This window comes from Propithecus coquereli, unplaced genomic scaffold, assembly GCF_000956105.1.
Source record: "Propithecus coquereli isolate 6110/MARCELLA unplaced genomic scaffold, Pcoq_1.0 Scaffold71, whole genome shotgun sequence".
NCBI lineage: Eukaryota > Metazoa > Chordata > Mammalia > Primates > Indriidae > Propithecus > Propithecus coquereli.
In genome coordinates this window covers 5,366,758-5,387,277 of record NW_012153174.1, presented here as the reverse complement: position 1 = coordinate 5,387,277, position 20,520 = coordinate 5,366,758, and the positions used below count along the sequence as shown (strand labels likewise).

The 20,520-nt window shown below is 44.2% G+C and overlaps 1 protein-coding gene across 3 annotated transcripts in view; it reads left to right on the top strand.

The window, feature by feature from the left end:
- LYN (LYN proto-oncogene, Src family tyrosine kinase) overlaps positions 1-17,377 on the top strand; it is a 115,414-nt gene extending 98,037 nt beyond the window's left edge. For all 3 annotated transcript variants that reach the window (XM_012661449.1, XM_012661445.1, XM_012661448.1), the window contains exons 11-13: positions 6,381-6,534; positions 8,947-9,078; positions 15,901-17,377. In XM_012661449.1, coding sequence (XP_012516903.1) covers positions 6,381-6,534; positions 8,947-9,078; positions 15,901-16,103 — 489 coding nt within the window. In that variant the 3' untranslated portion in view covers positions 16,104-17,377. The remainder of the gene's footprint in view (positions 1-6,380; positions 6,535-8,946; positions 9,079-15,900) is intronic.
- Positions 17,378-20,520: the final 3,143 nt, after the last annotated feature.

The following is a 20,520-nucleotide window of genomic DNA, read 5'->3' as shown; positions in this document are numbered from 1 at the left end:
TTCCACACTCAGAGCGTCAGTCATAGCTTGCCGTGGGCTCCCTTATCACCTTACTCAATAAACTGCTTTTAAAAATAAAAATAAAACACAGAAACATCAAAAGAAGAAAATTTCATCATCATATATTTTCGCCGAAGGTACAAAAAGAAGAACTACAAAATGCACGTCCACCATGCTATCTGAGCTGAAGAGCAGAAGTGCAAACCCTTCTCAGCCTGAATCAGTTCGCTTGAATCCAGGAGTATGAAAAGTGCACTAACATTTTCTCCTTACATGGTTATTCTCATTTTAGGTAATGGGGATGTTTTTTTCTTTCAAATTTTCAGTGGCTTCACACACAGACTCTCTAAGACAGAGTTAGACATTAGCACAGGAAGAAAAGGGACGTTTTTAACAGTGTTGGCAGGTGGTTTAGAAAGTTGGGGTTTTCTCACCTTGGTACACCGCTCGACCTGGTATTGTGATGCTGGCATGGCCCAAGATGAAGGGAATCTTCTTATTTGATTTGGAACTGAAAGATGGAATCAGTTTCCCAAACCCTCTGAGTCACTGCCCAGCCCCGGAGCCATGATGCAGAGGGAAGCACTGGGGTCCTGACCCTGCGTCCCTTGCCTCTGAGCCACACCACCCACAGGGGCCTGTTCTGCAAGTTGCAGGAAAAACAGAAGCTCAAGCCATGTGTTCTGAGTTGTTCATGGACTAGGGATTCTGCCAAGGTGTTCGAAGCACCTTCATCCCCCGCCTCCTTCCCTGTCCCGCCCTCCACATGAGGCCTCCTCCTCCTCCTAGGCCTGCGTATCTCACTACTGCTGCTTTTAAGCTAAGCTGCATCGGGGCTTCCTCCCCAAGCACTATCAAGACAACAGTCCATGTGTGAGTTGTTCATAGGCAATATGTTGAGACCAAGATTTTGTTTCAATCTATCTAGAATTTTAAATCCTAAAATAGCTTAAGTTGACAACTGTATGATCTAGTGCCATGATTCTCAAACTTTAATGTGCTGGTCAAGAGCCACACTTAGTGTCCCAAGGGCTGGAATGGTATCAGCCCGGGCTGCACTTCAGGATCACCCGGGGATGCCCACTCCCATAGGGTCGAGTTCAGTTGGTGTGGGTGGGGGGCAGGCTAGATAGTGATATTGTTTACAGGTTCCCCCTGTGATTTTAACACACAGCGAGAGTAAAGAAACACATAAATTTAAATTTCAAATGTGATTTAATTAGTCTCCCTAGGGGAACAATAATTTTTTTTTTTTTTTTTTTTGAGACAGAGTTGCTCTGTCACCTGGCTAGAGTGCAGTGGTGTCATCATGGCTCACTGCAGCCTCAAACTCCTGGGCTCAAGTTATCCTCTTGCCTCAGCTTGCCGAAGAGCTGGGACTACAGGCGCACGCCACTATGCCCAGCTAATTTTTTCTATTTTTAGTAGAGACGGGATCTCGCCCTTGCTCAGGCTGGTCTTGAACTCCTGACCTCAAATGATCCTCTCGATTTTGCCTCCCAGAGTGCTAGGATTACAGGCGTGAGCCACTGTGCAATGGCCGTGATAATTCTTTGAAAAAAGTTGAGGAACACTGTTCTGGATAGAGACCACCCAATCAAAGTTTTGCGTGTACTTCCTGAGTGGGTGTCCTGAACTTCGCCTAGGGAGAGTCTGCGATTCCCTTTCTGAGGGGTAATTTTGGCCTAGCAACAATGAATTCTGGGAGGAAGCCTCAGGAATATTTTTCTCTCTTCTCAGTAAAGAAGTATTCTTTCAGTGAAAACTTTGGGTTTCCAGAAGCATCTAGTAATCCATCTCATTATCTGTCCACACTGAGCTCTCTTGCAGATGTGACATTAGGATTGTGGAGTTGGGAGCCTGGGCTTTGAAGTCAGACGTACCTGGTGTAAATCCAGGCACTGTCCTCACTCTGTGGCTTTCAGCAGCTTCTTTAATTTTCTAAGCCTCATTTGCATCTGTATCATGGAAGTGAAACCTACCTGGTAGATTTGCTATTAGGGTGAACCGTGAATTGAGTGTAAGGGCTGTAAAACAGTGTCTGGCATTGTAGTTAGTATTCAATTCGTGGTGGGGGAAGTGGTGGCAGATAATATCTATCTTTTACCTACCTACTTACCTATCATCATCATCTCCGTAAAATAACTGAGGGCGCAAAACAATCTTCTGAATCAGATTCTTTTCTTACCGGACTTGACAATTTTATGTATTAACAGCTCTCACAGAAGTCAGCCTTTCCAAGCTGCTGGAGCAATAGGAAGTGGGAGTCCCCAGGGACAGCTGAGCCTGGGTTTGATGTGTTCATGTGACAGCTCTGAACACCAGGGCGCCCTGGAGGAGGAAGAAGGCATTCCATGAAGAAAAGGCTGACCCTAGATTCCATTAACCAGAGTAGTCTCTGATTTCTCCCTGCTGTTGCAAAATAAAGCCAGATTGACTTTAGTCAAAGTAAATATACCACCCCCCCTCAAAAAAAAATTAAAGTTAAGAAAAAAAAAAAAAGAAAGAACAATACATATAGACCAGGGAAAGACTAGAGAATGGACTAATTTTATAAGAAGAGAATTTCGATATTTATGACCTCAAAAGCAAGTCACATCTCAGAGCTTTTATTTTGCTCCCATATCCATTATTTATTCAACATGGCTAATGCTATTGTTCCAAATCTTATCTTGGCAAATACTAATTATTATTATCTGGAATCTGAGTTCCTTAAAGCATTCTGGCATGGAAAAGAAAGCCAAAATAAACGAGGCTTGTTGCAAGGCTGTTATTATTTCAGAGAATCGTTTTTAAAAATGCTTTCAGATTTATGTAAATGCAGAACTTGGGTAAGTGTGATAAAAGCCTTACTAACAAGTTCCTGGGATGCTTTTCGTAATGAGCTAGTCATCAAAATCTGCTACCAAGAATGAGAGCCAAGCATGTCCCTGCTGCCCTGTGGGGGCCCAGTCCACGCCGCAGCACTGTCTGTGCAGCCGGTCAGCAGCCTTGGGAGAGGGTCTAGCACAGGCTGCAGGTTGCTACTGTCAAGCGCAGTTTCAGGCGTAAGTTGGGATTGCAGCCAACTTCAGCTTTTCCAGGTTCCTGGCCCAGTTTGTATATGATTATTGGAATGTTAGCTGAGTATCTAAGAACTAAGAATTTTAAAAGGCTGAACTACTGTCAAGTGTAGTGAGGAGGCTGGGACAGTGTCAGAAGCGACTGCTCAATTGTTTCTATCTCATCTGAGCTCCCGCAACCGACTCCGGTCCATTTCAACCAGGCGTTGTTGCTCTCTCTCTAAAAGCCCAGCCGTCAGCTCTGCTTTGTTACGATTGGACTGACACTTGCTCAGCCTGGTCCTCACTCTGCGCTTTCCCCAGTTTTACTGACTCTTTCTAATAAGTCTTGCGGAACCTGAATTACCAGCAGACAAAGGGAAACAGAGGCATGGCTTCTAGCACCCAGCCTCCGCCAAAATAGCCACATTGCGTCGTCATCCGTTTCAGTAGTGCCCATTCCAGAATGAGCTATCTGTGAACATTCTGCCACCCCACTGTTTCTGGGCTGCAGAGTCCTCCTGGACAAGTCACACCCACAGAGGTGCTCCAGCCTCACCTGGGTTCTCCCCACTGCCCACCCATGTTGACTGCCTACAGGGGCTGTTTCGAGTATTTGCCAGAGGCAGGTCAGGCTTGTGCATCTCCTGAGTGCCAAGGGCTTATGGGAGTTGGGGAAAGGCAGGGGACACAGCGCCACTGCTGTCCAGTCGGGCCCTGACCTTTTCCTGCTGTCACAGTCTGATTTGCCCCATGCTCAGTGCTGGGACACAGGAATGTGCATTGCTACACCTGCCCCTGGGTCCACATTGCCCAGCCATCACGGACAGGTACCGGGTGAGGAGCAGGAAGCCCTGGGATGCACTCGGGCAGGAGAGGGGCACCAGGCACAGCTCCTCAGAGAAGAGGCATCTCACTGAGACCCGCAGACTGAGCAGGTCGGGGACGGGCAGGGAGCGGGCCTCTCAAGCGGAGGAGGGAGGTTGGAAGCCACGGGGCGGGAAGAGGAACCGTGGCCACAGTGCATTGAAGAGCGAGGGCAGCGTCCCTTGTTTCCCCTCAGAAGTGAAAAACTGGGCTGCCTAGACTTGGACACTGACGTAGGACACACTGATTATTTTACACAAGATTTTTGTAACCACGAAAATCTCATCTGCCAAATTCTTGCAGCACTGTGCTAACAACATATTAATAGTATTCCGGTCATATTAAAACCCCAGCACAGTTTCCAGAGAACTTGCTTTGGCTCTGAGAAGAGGTTTGGTGACAAGTTTCCAATAGATACAAGAGAGGTTAGAAAAGGTATGAGGCGTGGCTTCAGCCCTGAAGGTGTTTATTGTGTCATTGGCGTGATGACACCGAGTACATTAAACAGCATAAAAATAACAACAAAGCTGTGATCAGCAGCTGCAAATGGTTTTTGTAAAAATCGACCATCCGCTGCGGGAGTAGCTGCGTTCAGGGAGGGCTGGCTGGGTGGAAGGTGAGCCCAGGGACTGCAGAGGGGAGGGACGGAAGGGCCAGTACCGAGGAGCCAGGCCTTTGCTAACACTGGCACCGTGTCCAACTGTGTGTTGATCAGGGATGCCGTTGGGACGCCTGGGGAAGTCAGTTCCTCCAAGCTCAGCCACCTGGAGTCCAAGGTAGAAGCTGGCAGAATACATTTATTCCTGTGTGAAATAGTCCTAGTTGGAGTTTTCCCTCCAACTGCTTACCAGATATAGCTACTTGGTTTTCTTAGTTTTCTTCTTTCCTTCTTTCCCTCCTTCTTGTTTTCTTCCTTTCTTCTCTCCCCATCCCCCTCTTCCCTCTCCCCTTTCCCTCCCTCGCTCCCTCCCTTCCTTCCTTCTCTTTCCCTCTTTGTTCTTTCCTTTAATTTCCTTTCTTCCTTCCATCTTTCTTTCTCTCTTTCTTTTCTTCCTTCTCTTTCTCTCTTTCTCTCTCTTTCTTTTTCTTTCCTCCCTGCCTTCCTTCCTTCCCTTTAACATTATAATTTGGTAATGTCTTCCTTAAAAACCTGATTTCACCAGCCTGGGCAACATAGCAAGACCCTGTCTTTACAAAAAAATTTAAAAATTAGCCAGGCATGGTGGCTCATGCCTGTACTCCCAGCTACTTGGGAGGCCAAGGTGGGAGGATTACTTGAGGTCAGGAGTTCAAGACCAGCCTGAACAAGAGCAAAACTACTAAAAATAGAAAAAATTAGCCAGGCGTTCACCTATAGACCCAGCTAGTTGAGAGGCTGAGGCAGGAGGATCGCTTGAGCCCAAGAATTGGAGGCTGTGGTGAGTTGTGTTTGTACCACTGCCTCCAGCCTGGGTGACAGAGCAAGACCCTTGTCTCTTAAAAAAAAAAAAAAAAACAAAGACAAACCTAATTTTGGACTGATGTCACATTTTCTATTAAACGATGAATAGTAGTTTTACCTCTCCTATGTTATTGTTTTGTTTAAATCTTTGATTCTTTCCTGGTGTCATGCTTGTTGTCAGAGTCTTTCAGATCATCCAGAAGGGTCTGTGTGAGAGAACCTGGAGAACCGGTCCCGTGGGCCATTGATTAACCTGACAGAGAGGATGGGCACAGCCTGTTCTTGACACCCCAATAATTTATTCGTAATAGCATGTCACTTTCTGCAGCTCTGTTGTCTTAATTGGTTTGGCCTCCTATAACAAAATACCCTAGACTGAGTGGCTTAAACAACAGACATTTATTTCTCACAGTTCCAGGGGCTAGGAAGTCCAAGATCAAGGCGCCAGCAAATTTGGGGTCTTGTGAGGGCCTGTTTTCTGGTTCCTAGCCCACTGTCATCTCACCGCATCCTCACGTGGTGGAAGGCAGCTCTCTGGGGTCTCTTTCATAAGGGCACAGACCACGTTCATGAGGGCTGCACCCTGGGCCTGTAACCCCCTCCCAAGGGCCCCACCTCCTAATACCATCGCCTTGGGGGCTGGGATCTCAACATCTGAATTTGGGGAAGACACAGACACTCAGTCCATGGCATCTGTTTTCTTATTCAAAAAACTGGAATAATGACATCTATATATCTACACGTGAGAATGTAGTGGGGTCTTAAAAAAGATTCTTCACACATTAGAAAATATTGAGACATGTTGCTATTTTATTTTAAAAAAAGGATAACTACTATTGGAGATTTGGGGGGCAGTTATTTTAGAAAGGGCTCAAATGGTGATTGTCATTACCCATGGTCTTTAAAACTTGAATGATCAGAGTAATATACATGAAAAGATCTCAGGGACTCGTAAGTGTTTTGGTTTTCCTTGATGGCCCTCTACGATTGTCTACCCCAAATACGAACAGAGAGCCTGCTTCTGTTTTCAGATCGCAGAGGGAATGGCATACATTGAGCGGAAGAACTACATTCACAGGGACCTGCGAGCAGCTAACGTCCTGGTCTCTGAGTCACTCATGTGCAAAATTGCAGATTTTGGCCTTGCCAGAGTGATTGAAGATAACGAGTACACGGCAAGGGAAGGTACGTCCTAATAACAGTCATTAGGTATCTTCTTATTGTTTCATTTTATTTCGTTTTTGTCTGTTTTTAACAAAACAATTACAATAGTCATTTAAAAAAAAAACTTATTTGGTACAACATTCAAGATGTCCCATAATTGTTTCTAAAATGTACTCTCTTGATTAACTCCATGGGATATTTCTATGAGGTTTACAAATGCTATCATTTGTATTTCAATTAAGCAAAGCAAAACAAAAATAGATTTTGCAAGATCGAGATTCTTTGTTTATACTGTTGAAGTTTTCACTCGATCAGTGGAGTATACTTCCCTTAACTATAGAGAAAATATTTGTAACATTAATTCTGTGGTCTTTATTCTGGACTTTTAATTACAAATTAAAACATGGAAATTATCACACATACAGAACTAAGTCTAATGCTACAAAAATACACTCCTTGGTTTTCCCACATTCCATATTATTTATGTGAACCAAAAATGCACAGAGAGGCATAAATCCCCCAGCCCGCGACACACTCTCTGGAGGCCAAGCACAGTCAAGGCTCCAGTGGCCTTTTCTGCAGTAGGATCACCCGTGATGCTAATGACCTGAGGATTCTAATGGGAGTTCAGTGAATATTTTTGCCGTGCTCGCTCTCTTCCGAAAGAACCAAGCACTTTCTTGACCTTCCTAAGCGTGGTTAAACAAGGATTATTTGTCTTTTAACGATATGTTTGTTATTTCTGGAAGATGTGCAGAGGTGGTAAGCAGATTGCAAGCATCGTTTTGATCTGAGCATCTCTGGCGTCCGTCGTGTCTAGGATGGTTCTCCTCCTGCCTCAAGCCCGTATTCCCTCATCCTTGACCTTGATGATTATCCTCAGCAAAAAGGCAGGCAAAGGAGACTAGTTTGAGGAAAAGAAGCTAAAAAAAAAAAAAATTAGCTAAAATGTATTGAGCATTTACAGTGTATATAAATGGGATTTCCACACACTATCTCATTTGTCTTTATAATAACCCTACATGATAGGCATCAATGTTATCATTATTATTCCCACCTTACAGATGAGAAAACTGAGAGGTTCTGTAGCTTTTCAAGGTCCCACAATAAGTAGTAGAGCTGAGATTGAAACTCAGGAGATCTAGCCTCAAAGTACATGAGTTAGAATTGATTCCGCTGGTTTTTGTTAAATTTGACCAGCCTGGAGTCTCACAAAAATAATGCATGCAGAGAGCATGGCTTAATGCAGACAGCACATCACCCCCTGGCTTGGTCTCAGGACGACAGTAATGACACTTACCGTCATCGGTAAGTGCCATTCGTTGGGACCTTCACTGCTGGGCTTCACTGGTATTTACACTGTGCCAAGCTCACGGATCAGCCCACTTAATCCTCACAGCAAGCTGGGGAGGTTCGATTGTTTCCCCATTTTACGCATGGAAGCACCAAAACAGCGCAAAGACGGTGAGACTTGCCAGGATCCCCCCAAGCAGGAAACGGCAGAGCCAGGATTCAAACCCGGGCTGTGTGATGCCAGCGTGGCCAGGCTCCCAACCACGGCTGCTTGCCTGCCCTGTGCGCTGCTCCGCTGGGTGGGGATTGATGCAGGGACGTGTGATCACATTGCCAGGCACACAATGGCCACCGCACGAGGCTGTCTGCAGTCCTCATTGTTCTCATCTGCATTTGCAATCTTGGTTGGGCACCACAAAAAATTCTCAAGCAAAGACACAATAAAGGCAAATATGTGTTTAAAAATGTGGTTGGTGGAAGCCCCTAGCCTTTCCTGGGGGCCTGAGTCCCTGCTTCCCTCAAGGGGCCCCTGCACGTTCCCTGTGCCAGGCTTGCCTGTCCCCGGGCCCTTGGTCTCACCAGCTCTTCGTGAGACATGCAGTTTCATCACTAGCTCATTCTAGGCAGAGCGTCATTCCACCTCATCCTGAAAGTGGGATATGTTTTGTCCTATCAGGTGAAAGAATGGGACAGGTTTAAGATATTTATCCATAAACGTACACTGATTAAAAAATGTTTACATTCCCTATAAACATAGTATGGGTTCATTAGAGAAAATTTGAACATTTTAGACATGCTTTAGAGGCTGGTGTTGAGGGGCAAATGCACATACTAAGAATAAATTCCTTTTCAGTCCGTGTCATTTTTTTACATTAAATTTGTCTAGTTATAATATACCCAGGAATGTGCTCAAGAAACTTCCTTCTAGAGAGGAATATGCAAAAGGGAAACAGAGGAGGGAAGCAAACTGTTTTAGTATGGTATTTTGCACATCTCCATTTTGTACTATGTGTATGTGTTACCTACTCAAAGTAAATATTTTAAGCCAAAAATCAAAAGAGGAAGGTATGAGGGTCATGTGTCCATGACTTTATGTGTAAGTTCAGGTTCCGAGATAAGAACCTGTGTCTTCTTCCGTAGGTGCTAAGTTCCCTATCAAGTGGACAGCTCCAGAAGCCATCAACTTTGGGTGTTTCACTATTAAGTCTGATGTGTGGTCCTTTGGAATCCTCCTGTATGAAATCGTCACCTATGGGAAAATTCCCTACCCAGGTATCGTTTACTTACCTGTTTACGTTTAACTGGGCTATAGGAGGAAAAAGTCAAATTGGACAAAGGCATTACCAAAAAACCCTCTAATCAGAAGCGAAGAACAAGCACTTTGTGCCAGAATTTCATTCTCACTGTATTTAGTGGAAATTGTTCTAAAATATGCTCAGACGCTTCCCTGCCTTCTTATTTCATTGAGTGCATATTCTTTTTCTCCGCTAATTAATTTCCCTGCTTTCCTGATGCCTGGAAGGTGCCTGGCACCATAGGTGTTGAGGTTGGGATGGAGCAGGCCCCAGTGCGCCTCCACGGCACTGCACCTCAGGGGGAGGAAACAGACACAGGGACAAGGATTCCAGTGCTTTTGAGTTCTGAAACAGCTTTTGTAGTAAGCGCTCTGGAGTCCCTGCCTCTTCAGGAAACGATCACCTGTGTTTATCAGTGAAAGGTCCCTCTGCTCTCCAACATGCTGGCATCAGTGAGGATGTGGTTCAGTGTTTCCAGACTGCTGACACCAGAAGCCCAAGAAGCCAGATTCTGCCCATCCCTCCCTTTTCCTAGGGTCTGTGCTGGTGTGGTTAAGATGACGGATTTCCCCCAAAGCCTTCAAAATCTCCTTAATGTTTGACTCTTAACAAAATTTATGGATAAGGTAAATTTAAAATTAAATTTTTAATGTTTAAATCATTTCTTTATTCAAAAAATATCTGAGTGTGCCAGGCACTGTGGGGGCACTATGGATTCGGTGGTCTCCATCTCTGCCCTCCAGAGCGAACATTCTAGCAGGGAGAGGCTGATGGTTATCAATGGGCGTCAAGCCCGAGGGGTGGTGAGGTGTGCGGTGGAGCCCACGTGCGTGGTTTAGGGATTGGTGCGTGCTCACAGAAGGGGTAGGGGAACTGCTGGTTTTGTCCAAAGGCCCCAGCAACAGCAGGGACTCAGAGATGTGAGTGGGGGATCCTCGGGGTCCCCTGGGGGACAACTGTCCCTACAGGGGAGCAGCCAGTCCATGGGCCTGGCCAACGGGAGCAGGGCCAGCGTGGTTTGCGCCTCCATGAGAATTTGAGGAATGAATGAATGAATGACTCCCCTAAGCCATTTAATCTCTAGCAGTCGCCATGCTATGGACTGGAAAGCTGGAGGCTGTCGTAGGGGCGAAGCGGCTCGGGGAGAGCCTTAGTGGCCATGTGAGAGTGTCCCGTCTTACTCTGCTGGGATGGAATCCGGGGAAGGCTCTGGACAGCGCAGCCACGCTGCCTGTGTGCTCGATCACTCCCACTGCTGTGGGGGGATGAGCCGCTGAGAACCCTGGCAGGGACCAGCTGGGGGCTGACAACCTTCCGGGGTGCCTGCACGGTGGGCAGCTGTCCCAGGATATCCCTCTCGTGCCCATGTTTCACATTCCAGCTGACCCTGGCTCTAGATGCTGAAGTTACTGAATTAACACTGCCGCAAAATAGGAAAGATATTTCCGACCATCCCAGACTTCTCACGTTATACATCTGTATCTCTGTGTCTGTGCCCACATCTGTTTCTATGATCTGTCTGTGAGAGAGAAAGCTGATATATTCAGATTATATACGTAATCTGACACCTTGCAAAATAAACTTTTAACCTCATAAATAATGTGTAATACTGTGGCGTGCTACTTGTGATGCGCAGCCACCGCCCCTGAGGCTCAGAGAAGGCGACTGGGCCCCTCGCTGGTGGCAAAGCCGCTCTGAGCCCCAGATCCATGTGCCACCCAGGAGCTCACCCTCACCCACTGTGCTCAACGCCCAGGATTTGGAAATATTTGACATTTGGGGTGAAAAATCATAAAAAATATATAAACAAACCAGTAGAAGAATGGTGAGAATCACACATACACATGTATGTATACATATAATATACATATTAATATAAACATATATATGTATATAGAGTAGAACCAACCAGAAACCATTGACTGGTCTGTCCCCCCATTGGCTTGTCCCTTGTAAGAACCGAGCTTTGGGCATTCTGGATTGACGGATTTTCTAGTCATTAGAGTTGTATGTTACGAGAGCCTCTAGCGTTAAGGATTATGAATGGAATCAAGCAATCCTGTTTACCTGAACATCAGAGGACTTGACTTACTGAGAGCATAGAAATCAGTGAACATTGCCAAAGGATGCCGTTTTCCACCGCCGTTGTAAAACTGTTCGTGGAAGAGACACCATCAATAATTGAATTATCTGAGAATACTTTACCTGGTAAAGTGCTGGATAGGTTTTTCTTTTTTTTAAAGTACTTTAGAAGCCATATGCCTACCTCTGCAAAATAAAAAGGAAATAAAAGAGGAAAAATACAAAAAAGAAATAAGAAAGCTATATATAAAACGAACACATATTTTTAGAGGAAAAAACTGCTAAGCAGTATAATATACCAAATGTTATTATCCTTGAATAAAGAGATGATAGGTTATATTAATTTTAGGTTATATAATAAGTTATATTAATTTTCTTCTTGATATATTTCTGGTTTGTAATTTTTTACAATGATATTTTTAGTAAATATTTTATTCTTATCCAAGTAACATATGCACATTAGAAAGTCAGGTAGTACTAAAAAGCTTCTAATGAAAAATTGCCACCTGGGCCCCACTGGGGCTCCTCAAAGAAATCTCCTTGCAGGAATTTTGGTTATTTATTTTAGTATTTGCTGCTCATAGTTCTCAATGTTATACTTTTATCTCTTGAATAAAGTTTTTTTTTTCCATCGTACTTATTCTTAAGTAAGAATATGGTCACATGGTTTTAAATTCAAGCGATACAAAGAGGCGTGAGGCGAAAGGCTGCCCACTCTGTCCTTGGCCATACGATTCCTGCCCCACAGCGACCGCTGTGATCAGTTTCTCCCCTAGAGACCTCCCATACGTGGAATCAGTTTTGTCCTTTTGTGTCTGGCTTATTTCACTCAGCATAGCGTCCCCAAGGCCCATCCAGAAGTGTCTCTCTTCCTTGCCTTCAGTCTTTCTCCTCACTCCTGGTCTCCCTCCCACACGTGCCCCATCTCCACTGGGCCTGGTGTTTCTGAGCACGGAGTGTCTCAGCTCAGTTTCTCCAGCATTAGCCTCGGCACTGCCGGGCGGGCTGTGGGTGTCACCCTGTCTGGGGCCACGGGTGTGCCAGCCACCCCGCGAGAGCCGTCTCGCCTGCTGTCCCTCTGCAGGCCCTGTGGTTACACTTCTGTCTCAGAAGCGGTTCAGACTTCTGCCTCTGGCTGCCACGGGTCTCTTAGTTTCATCAGAGATGGGATTTAAGTTTCTATTTCTTGTTCTCTTTTTTTGTTACAGCAAAAAAGAAGAAAAAAAAAAAAAGAAAGGGAGAGGAGGCAAAAGATCTTTACTTCATTATCTTAAAATCAAACCTGTGATTATATTTCTCTGTAAATTTTTTAAAGAAAAAAGAGGGGTTTCTGTTTTGCTTTGCTCCTGTAAAGAGAAAGATTTGAAAATGACAAAAGTTTCTGAAGCATCATGTCTTTTCTGGCTGTTCCTTACCAAATATACCTGGTACATCTTTATGCCAGGCGTGAATCAGAGTCAAGAAATCTGTGCTACTGCAAATGCTCACTTCGGTCACAAGCAATGTTCCAAAAATAAAAATAATCTGCCCTTTTGGAAGGAGTACAATTGGGCGGGAGGCTGTGGTCCCAGGGTAGCTGGTTCCTCCTCCCTCGCACACAACGGCACTGCCTCTGTGTCACTGGAGACCGTCATGGCTTGTGGAACAGCTGCGCTCCCCTCCCTGCCCCAAACCCCTGTTGCTTTCATCATCTCTGCTCTCCCATGTTTTTCTCCTTCCTGTGTTCCTTGACTGACTTTTAGTCTCTGCTGATCCCTGCCCTCTCCCCCTCCCTCTGTGAGTACATCGTCCCCACTGAGCTGCGTGCCCTTTGAGGACAATGCTCTGTCTTAATCGTTGCATCTCTCGGAGCTTAGTGCTAGTTCACGACTCGTACTGAGCACTCAAAGGCCTGTTGCAAGGAGGCAAGATGGAATATGAAATCGCTTGCCTAATAAGGAGATCACCAGCCAATGGGTGTTTGCTTTCTTTAACCTAGCAACAGTCCAGCTACCAACTATCAAGTGTAATCTTAGGGTCTGGTCGAGGTCTCTCTCCCCTTTCTTTCTTTCTTCCATAAAACTTGTCATTTAGCTTATTTTGCTTGTTGGTTCACTTGCACAGAAAAAGATAGACTTCAGCTTCCCTTCTTCCACCTCCTCTCAGCAAGGCAAATTCCCCAGGCAGGATGGAGCGTGCCTGGCCTTTACCAGCATTGCTGAGAGAGTTCTTCAGCGTTAGGAGAACATACAAGAACAAGGAAGAAAAAAGCTTCAGTGGAGCTTGGGTGACCTTAGAAAGGTTTATCTTCTGTGGGCACATTCTGACTTTTTATGCAACTGAGGGTTCTCCAGGAAGGGAGTGAAACAGATATTCCCAACCAAGTTTGCAGGACCAGTTGCCATTTATATCATCCTGTATGTTAGTCCTCCTACCAGAACCCAGAACTTCATCCAAGGCCCATGCAGAAGTAAACACAGATATTTCTTCTGAAATTTATCCAAGCAAGCTTGGCTATTTACAAGAGCCAGAGCAATGCTGAAACCACATAATTTTATGGAGACTAAAACCCCAGATAAAGAAGAGAACACAAATCTGCCTTTGGCTTTGAGCAATGACGATCAAGTGAAGTCTCCCAGTTAGAAAATTCCAATTACATAAATACTTGAAGATGGTATTTCAGAAGTAGACTTGAGAAAAATTAATTCACCATGTAAATAACTCTCAACAGATCTGAATGATTAAGAAGTTTGCTTGGATCTATTTCAAAAACAAGGGCTCTTCCAAGACAGAAATGATCATGTCTTCTTTCAGGGGTTTAAATTCAGGAAGGCTCACTGTGTCCTTAGACAACGAAAGGTTAGTTAAAGGCAGAGGGTCTCAAAGTTCTCTGATCATAAGCCCTTGTGAGAAGCACACAGAAACCCATGCCATACATGAAACAAAAATTTCACAAAACCACACTGACCTTTACTACGTGCAATGTTTTTTATCTTTTCTATTTTATTCTGTTATAATTAATTTTTTAAAATACTGGTAGTGCCCTAAAAAAATAAATTTGTTGATCCCAAGTGAGTGGTGACCCACAACTTGAAAAACGCAGATTAGAGAAAACATACAAAAGAAGGTTCTGTTTCAAATCTAGTAAAGACCATTTCCCCTAAAGCTACTACCTATCAATTAGAATCTTTCCAGTGACTGCTGATAGTAAAGGCTATAGCTATGGAAAGGAAATAACTATGGAAAGGAGATTGGTTGCGATGAGTGGAGTGCCTCTCATTTGCCAGGTACGGTATATATTCTGCATGAAAATATTCTACATGAAATACAGTCTTCTCTAGAGAAGCTCACATCCCCGACAGGATACGGTATCCACAAAACATGCAAAACACATGCATGTGGATAGGTGCCGCTACATGGGCACATTTCTCTATCCCGTTTTAATAACAGAGGAAAATTTAGTTATTACTAAAGTGATCTTTTTCCCTTAAAGCCATTTTCAGGATCAAAGAATGACAGTTCATCTTCTGAACTACCCTGAGACATCTGACCGCATCAAAGCCATCCTCTAGTACCAGTCCTCTTGCAGACACAATAGGAATAAAAAGCACTTAGTGCCCTCGCTGGAGGTTGAGAATATGCAAATTCCAGAGTCAGTGTGAGCTTTGACTCTGGCCAGCCACTGATTTAACGAATATGTGAACTAGCTCCACTTCCTGTGAATGAATATCTTGCTCTCAGAAGACACTGACTCCTACAATATACATAGCACAAACTACAGGCAGGGGTCCTTCAGATGAGCTAAACCATCATTATTTTCCAAATTAATCCCTGAGCTTTTAACTATTTGGCAAGCATATAATCAATTGGTCTGGCTGATTTAAGGATGCTGACTTTAAGTAAATATGTTAGTACCATGAAAAGCCAATTTAAAAAAATGCATCAGTATGAGATAATGTGTGTGAAAATGATTTTTTTCATAAATATACTATGAGTAGAAGATGTAAAAATTCTATCCTACGAAAGTAATTGAGATCGAGTGTTAGAATTGGGTTTGAGTGGTTAATTTAAAAGGTCAGGTAAGTCCAATATCCTTTTGTGATTAAAGAGAACTTGCTTTGGCTTCTACTTAACCACATTTGCCTGCTTTTGCTTTGGCGGACTGAATGCTGTCTTGATCCCCTCCACCCTAAAACTTATTTATTGAGTTGCTTACAGCAATTTCCTTAGCCTCTGTATTAGTTTGCTAGGGTTGCCATAACAAATACCCCAGACTGGGTGGTTTACACATCAGAAATTTATTTTCTCATTGCTCTGGAGGATGGATGTCCAAGGTCAGGGTGCCAGCAGGTTTGGTTTCTTCCGAGGCCTCTCTCCGTGGCTTGTAGATGGTGCTTTCTCGTTGTGTCTTCACATGTTCTTCCCTCTGTACTTATCTGGGTCCTAATCTTTTCTTATAAGGACATGAGTCATGGTGGAGTAGAGCCCACCCTAATGACCTTGTTTGAACGTAATTACCTTTTACAGGCCTTATCTCCCACTACAGTCACGTTCTGAGGTACCGAAGGTAAGGACTTCAACCTGTGAATTTGGGGAGGACACAGTTCAGCTGCTAACAGCCTCAGTAAAGCTTGCTCCAATCATGGTTGCAGGGTATGAATAGCAAAAAGACCACTGCAGCACTCGATCCTCCATCAGGTTTCTAAATAGCATCGGTTTGTTTTGTTATTTGCCCCAGGGAGAACGAATGCCGACGTGATGACCGCCCTGTCCCAGGGCTACAGGATGCCCCGCGTGGAGAACTGCCCAGATGAGCTCTATGACATTATGAAAATGTGCTGGAAAGAAAAGGCAGAAGAGAGGCCAACATTTGATTACTTGCAGAGCGTCCTGGATGACTTCTACACCGCCACGGAAGGACAGTACCAGCAGCAACCTTAGAGCATAGGGAGACCTGCTCGATAGGCCCGGGGTGGCTGCCTCACTCAGCGAGGAAAAGTAACGATCACGGGTTGCACTGATTATCTCCTGTGCAGGGATCATCTGCCATGCCTGTCCTGAAAGTAGAGGCTGCATTACTCAGGAAGAACACCCTAGAAATGGGAAAGTATTCGGTTCTCTTAGACTGATGCCCCAGCGAGTTGCAGCTTGGACTGATCCTCAGCTGTAATCTCGCTTTGCTTGACCAACGTCTGAATACAGCCTCCTAAGAAGAAAACACCTATTCTCTCCAAAAATGCACCCAGCTGGCCCTACATTTACAATCGGACATGTGACTCAAAGATTCAGAGACCGTTGCAATGAATCCCCATTAGAAGCAGAACTAAACCCATTTATAAAACTAAAATAACCATAGCATGACATCTCTTTATATTTTCTCTATGCTTTGGCTTGTTAAACAAAAAAATTACTAATCCAACCTATCAGATTTTGTAGGTGAAGTCAGCAGCTTAAAAATGTATTTCCCAGAGTTCAGTGGTTTATTTTTTCCCCACCCCAACTCCTCCCCACCAAAATCTGAGACTGTTAACCATTTTCCTCCCATGGGCACTGCTCAGATCCACTCGACGTGAAGGGGTGCACGTGCGTCTCTCTTCTCCAGCAGGGGTGTCGCCCGTGAGCTCGCACAGCTGCCATTGTGTGCAATGTGGACCTCTCACTGCATGGGGCTCGCCCAGACCTCCCGGGAGAAGAGCCTCAGAAACTGCTCTACGTTAAGAAGTAATATTTTTAACAGTACGGCTCTTTCATTTCCACAATTTCTTATATACAGACTTTTTTGACAATGTAGTTTGGAAGAATAGTAAGATTCTAATCTCTGCAGAACCTTATAGGGCCTTTTAAAACATAAGAATTTCCTTTGTTGCTTCAAAAGATTTGAACGTTATTTTCAGGATCAAATATTAATTTAGTTGTACTCTAGAGAGATAAAATGCCATATTTGGGGCTATTTTTGTGATTCAGCAATCTTTTCTAAATTGCGTAAGATGTGTTTGAGACTATTTATACTCAAAGATATGAAGGAAAATAAGTGACTACAGAGGCTGCAATGAGCCACCATGGCAGGAAGTTCAAGAGGTTTTGTTTACTAAATTTTTCTACTGTAAGCTTTGAATGGAAACTGCTGTATCACATTATGTTTCACTTATGCTGTCGTGTATATACCTAATATTTCTATTTTTTGATTTTATTTTAATACACCTGGTCCAATAACATCTCAAGCTTTTTACTTGTGTTTATATTCTTAACTGTTTTCAGTGTAAAAATGAGTACCAACTGGTGGGGGGAATGAGAGGTGGCTCCACGGAGCTACGTGGTTTAAACTTGTGCAAGTTCTACCTCCACTCTTTGAGCATTTCAGATCAGAGAACTCGGGCGTTGATGGCCTGGACTCCTGAATGTCACTTCATGGGGGACAAGCAGGATTTGTTTTCCAAAAGGTTTAGCAGCACCATGAAAATTTCATTTGGTATGTTTTGTTTAGGCTTCAGGTAATTAGGGGAAGGGATAAAATACTCCAATTTTCTCTACATTTTTACTACTTTTCCTATGCGATGTTTTTAAAATGTTCTTTCTAAAATATTCTAAAATTCTTGATTCACAAGTGCCGTAATCACAGAGATGGAATATAATGTCTGCACAGCTGGTCACTTGATTCACAGCGGTAAGTTTTCTACATACATCCCCATGTTCACATTTTATTTCAGAACCAATATGTCACCTGGAGAGGACGTGTGAAGAATCCCTAAGGCAAAAAGAAGTGTCTAGAAAATTACTAAATGTGTCTTCACCTTGTCTTGCTTCTTCCCATTCTGCTTCCTTTTGCTGTTCTCCATTTGACTTCCCCGCTCAGAGAAGCACGTGCACGTGCTGAAGCCAGATGTTCACTCCCCGGCCTGTGAGCACAGTCTCCGTCCTTGGCCCTGGAATTCCTGCTCCCCGGGACTGACAGGCCTGACGAGGGGCTGAGCAGCGTTTGTATCATCTCAGGGTCTCTGGTGGTTGCAGAACAGCTTACGTCACCACACCTGAATAGAAGGGGCCACTTGGGGGTTCTGTCGCCCCTCCACACTTGGCTCCCTGGGTTCTGTGGAATCCCATTGCAGAGTCCTTGTAATGAGCCACCGGAAAAGCAGGCTGCCCAGGCAGGGCCCCTTCTGGGGACAATACTCTTCCACAGAGGCCGGCAGCCCTGTGCCAAGAGTGCACAAAGAGTTAATAAAAGAAGAGACTCGGGTTCTCTGGCTACACAGTGGACAGACCAAGGGCACTGAAACAGTCAGAATTATGAACTCCTTTCCCAGTCTGCCTGTGGGGCTTGCTTCTCTTTGTTCTTCCTTCGCTCTCACCAGCTACCTCCAGGGCAGTAACTGCCAAAAGGTACTCGACACTGAAAACCCAGCCTCTGTATGTTCAACCCAATTAAGAGAAATGCTGGTGCTGCGGTTGCTGCCCAGCTCTTCTGGTCAAATCTGCCTGTTCCGCAGCCAGCTGGTGGGCGTTTCCTGCATCCTCAGCCAAGAGCATCTCACCTCCCACCTTTCCCCTTGGCATCTCCCTCTGTTTTCTACTTCCGCCTGGTAGAAGAGACTCCAGTTCCCTATCTCCTACATTTTGGCTCCGCGAAGTTTTTAGATGAGTGAAGATGAGCCTTGCTGTTCTTCCTGATAGAAACGGTGGTTATAAACACACGAAGATACCCACACACCCATCATTTACTCAGGGCTCTCTTGTGCTTTGGTACTTTATAAAAATTATTGCTGTTCTCAACATAGTATTCCTGGCAAAAAAAAAATAAAAATACAAAACCGTTATCGCTAACTCACACAACCCTGGAAGATGTGGACAGTGCTATCACTATTTCATAGCGAGAGGTCAGGTGCATTTAAAGACTCAGAAAGAATAAATTGGCTTCACTTCATATTGTTTCCTTGTGAAATAAAACCAATGAAATGCCTTTGTAGCAGAATCTCCCTGACTCAATTGGGTGTTCTGAGTGGGCAACAAAATGCTCCAGTGGAGCCCACACAGAAGGGAGGGAAAATTTCCTGTAAGTAATCTTATTTGTGGAGGAAAAGTAATGGGAGAATTCAACTTGCCACTTGCACTTTGTAGAGACTACACTTTTGAATGGAATGTTTTGATAATATGTTTCATTTCATAACATGAATTTATATTAAAATTGATGGTTTTATCCCATAAAGTTCTAACCCGATACATGTGTAAGAAGAACACCTTCCAACTTAATTTCCTGTGTTCTGATGAATATATTAAATACTTCAGGTAGGAGTGCCAAAAAAAGATCACAGGGTTCCCAAGATGGCCATGGTGTGACCTTGAGAATTTCCATTAAATAGGGAAATGACAGGGACAGTCTTGGTGGCCTCTGTCTCTAGGTCTTTGGAAAGACTTTAGAAATAATCTAGATCAGCCAATGTACAGCCAATGCAATGCAGTGTTAACACTGAACTTCTAGAATCAAAAGTGGCCTCATCTACAGCACCGAAGTAGATACCACAAAGTAGTTAACACGTCATGAAGCAAGAAAATTATCTGTAATTTTTTTATTATCAGCCTTACACTGGGCTTGCACAATAGGTCCTTCATTCCTTATCTGCAACCCTTAGGCTCAGATGTGTTTTTGATTTCAGGGTTTTTTTCAAAGATTAATACACTGAGTATACTGAATATTCAGTGGTAAAACCTCAGTGAATCCTGAGGAGAAAATCTTGAATCAAGTAACATTTTTGCAGAAAAATGCCTACATAGTCACAGCAAGTGGGATGAATATAGCCCGTAAATAGCTTCAGGTCAGGTTTTGCCATCAAATGAGTTCTTAAAACATCTTTTGGCTTTCAGGGTCTTTTGAATTTCGGAATTGTGGATAAGTGCATGTGGGCCTGATCCTTGACCACTTAAAGAATGTGCAAGACCTTTCATTATCGGTGGTGTATTTGATTCAAAGGGAGGACATCTACATGGTGGTCACTCAAACAAAAACATTTTATGTAGCTGTGTTCAAAGATGCAAAGTATTTATGCTTCTCTTTGAAACAACACGGTTATAATATTAATATAATTTCTCATCAAATACCGCCTCAGGGATGGGTGCAGTGTCTCATGCCTGTAATCCCAGCACTTTGGGAGGCCGAGGTGGGAGGATCACTTGAGGCCAGGAGTTTGGGACCAGCCTGGGTAACATAGTGAGACCCTGACCCTCTCTCTACAAAAAATATTGGAAAAATTAGCCTGACTCGGTGGTGCATGCCTGTAGTCCCAGCTACTGTGGAGGCTGAGGCAGGAGGATCATGTGAGCTGCCTAGGAGTTTGAGGCTGCAGTGAGCTATGATCTTGCCATT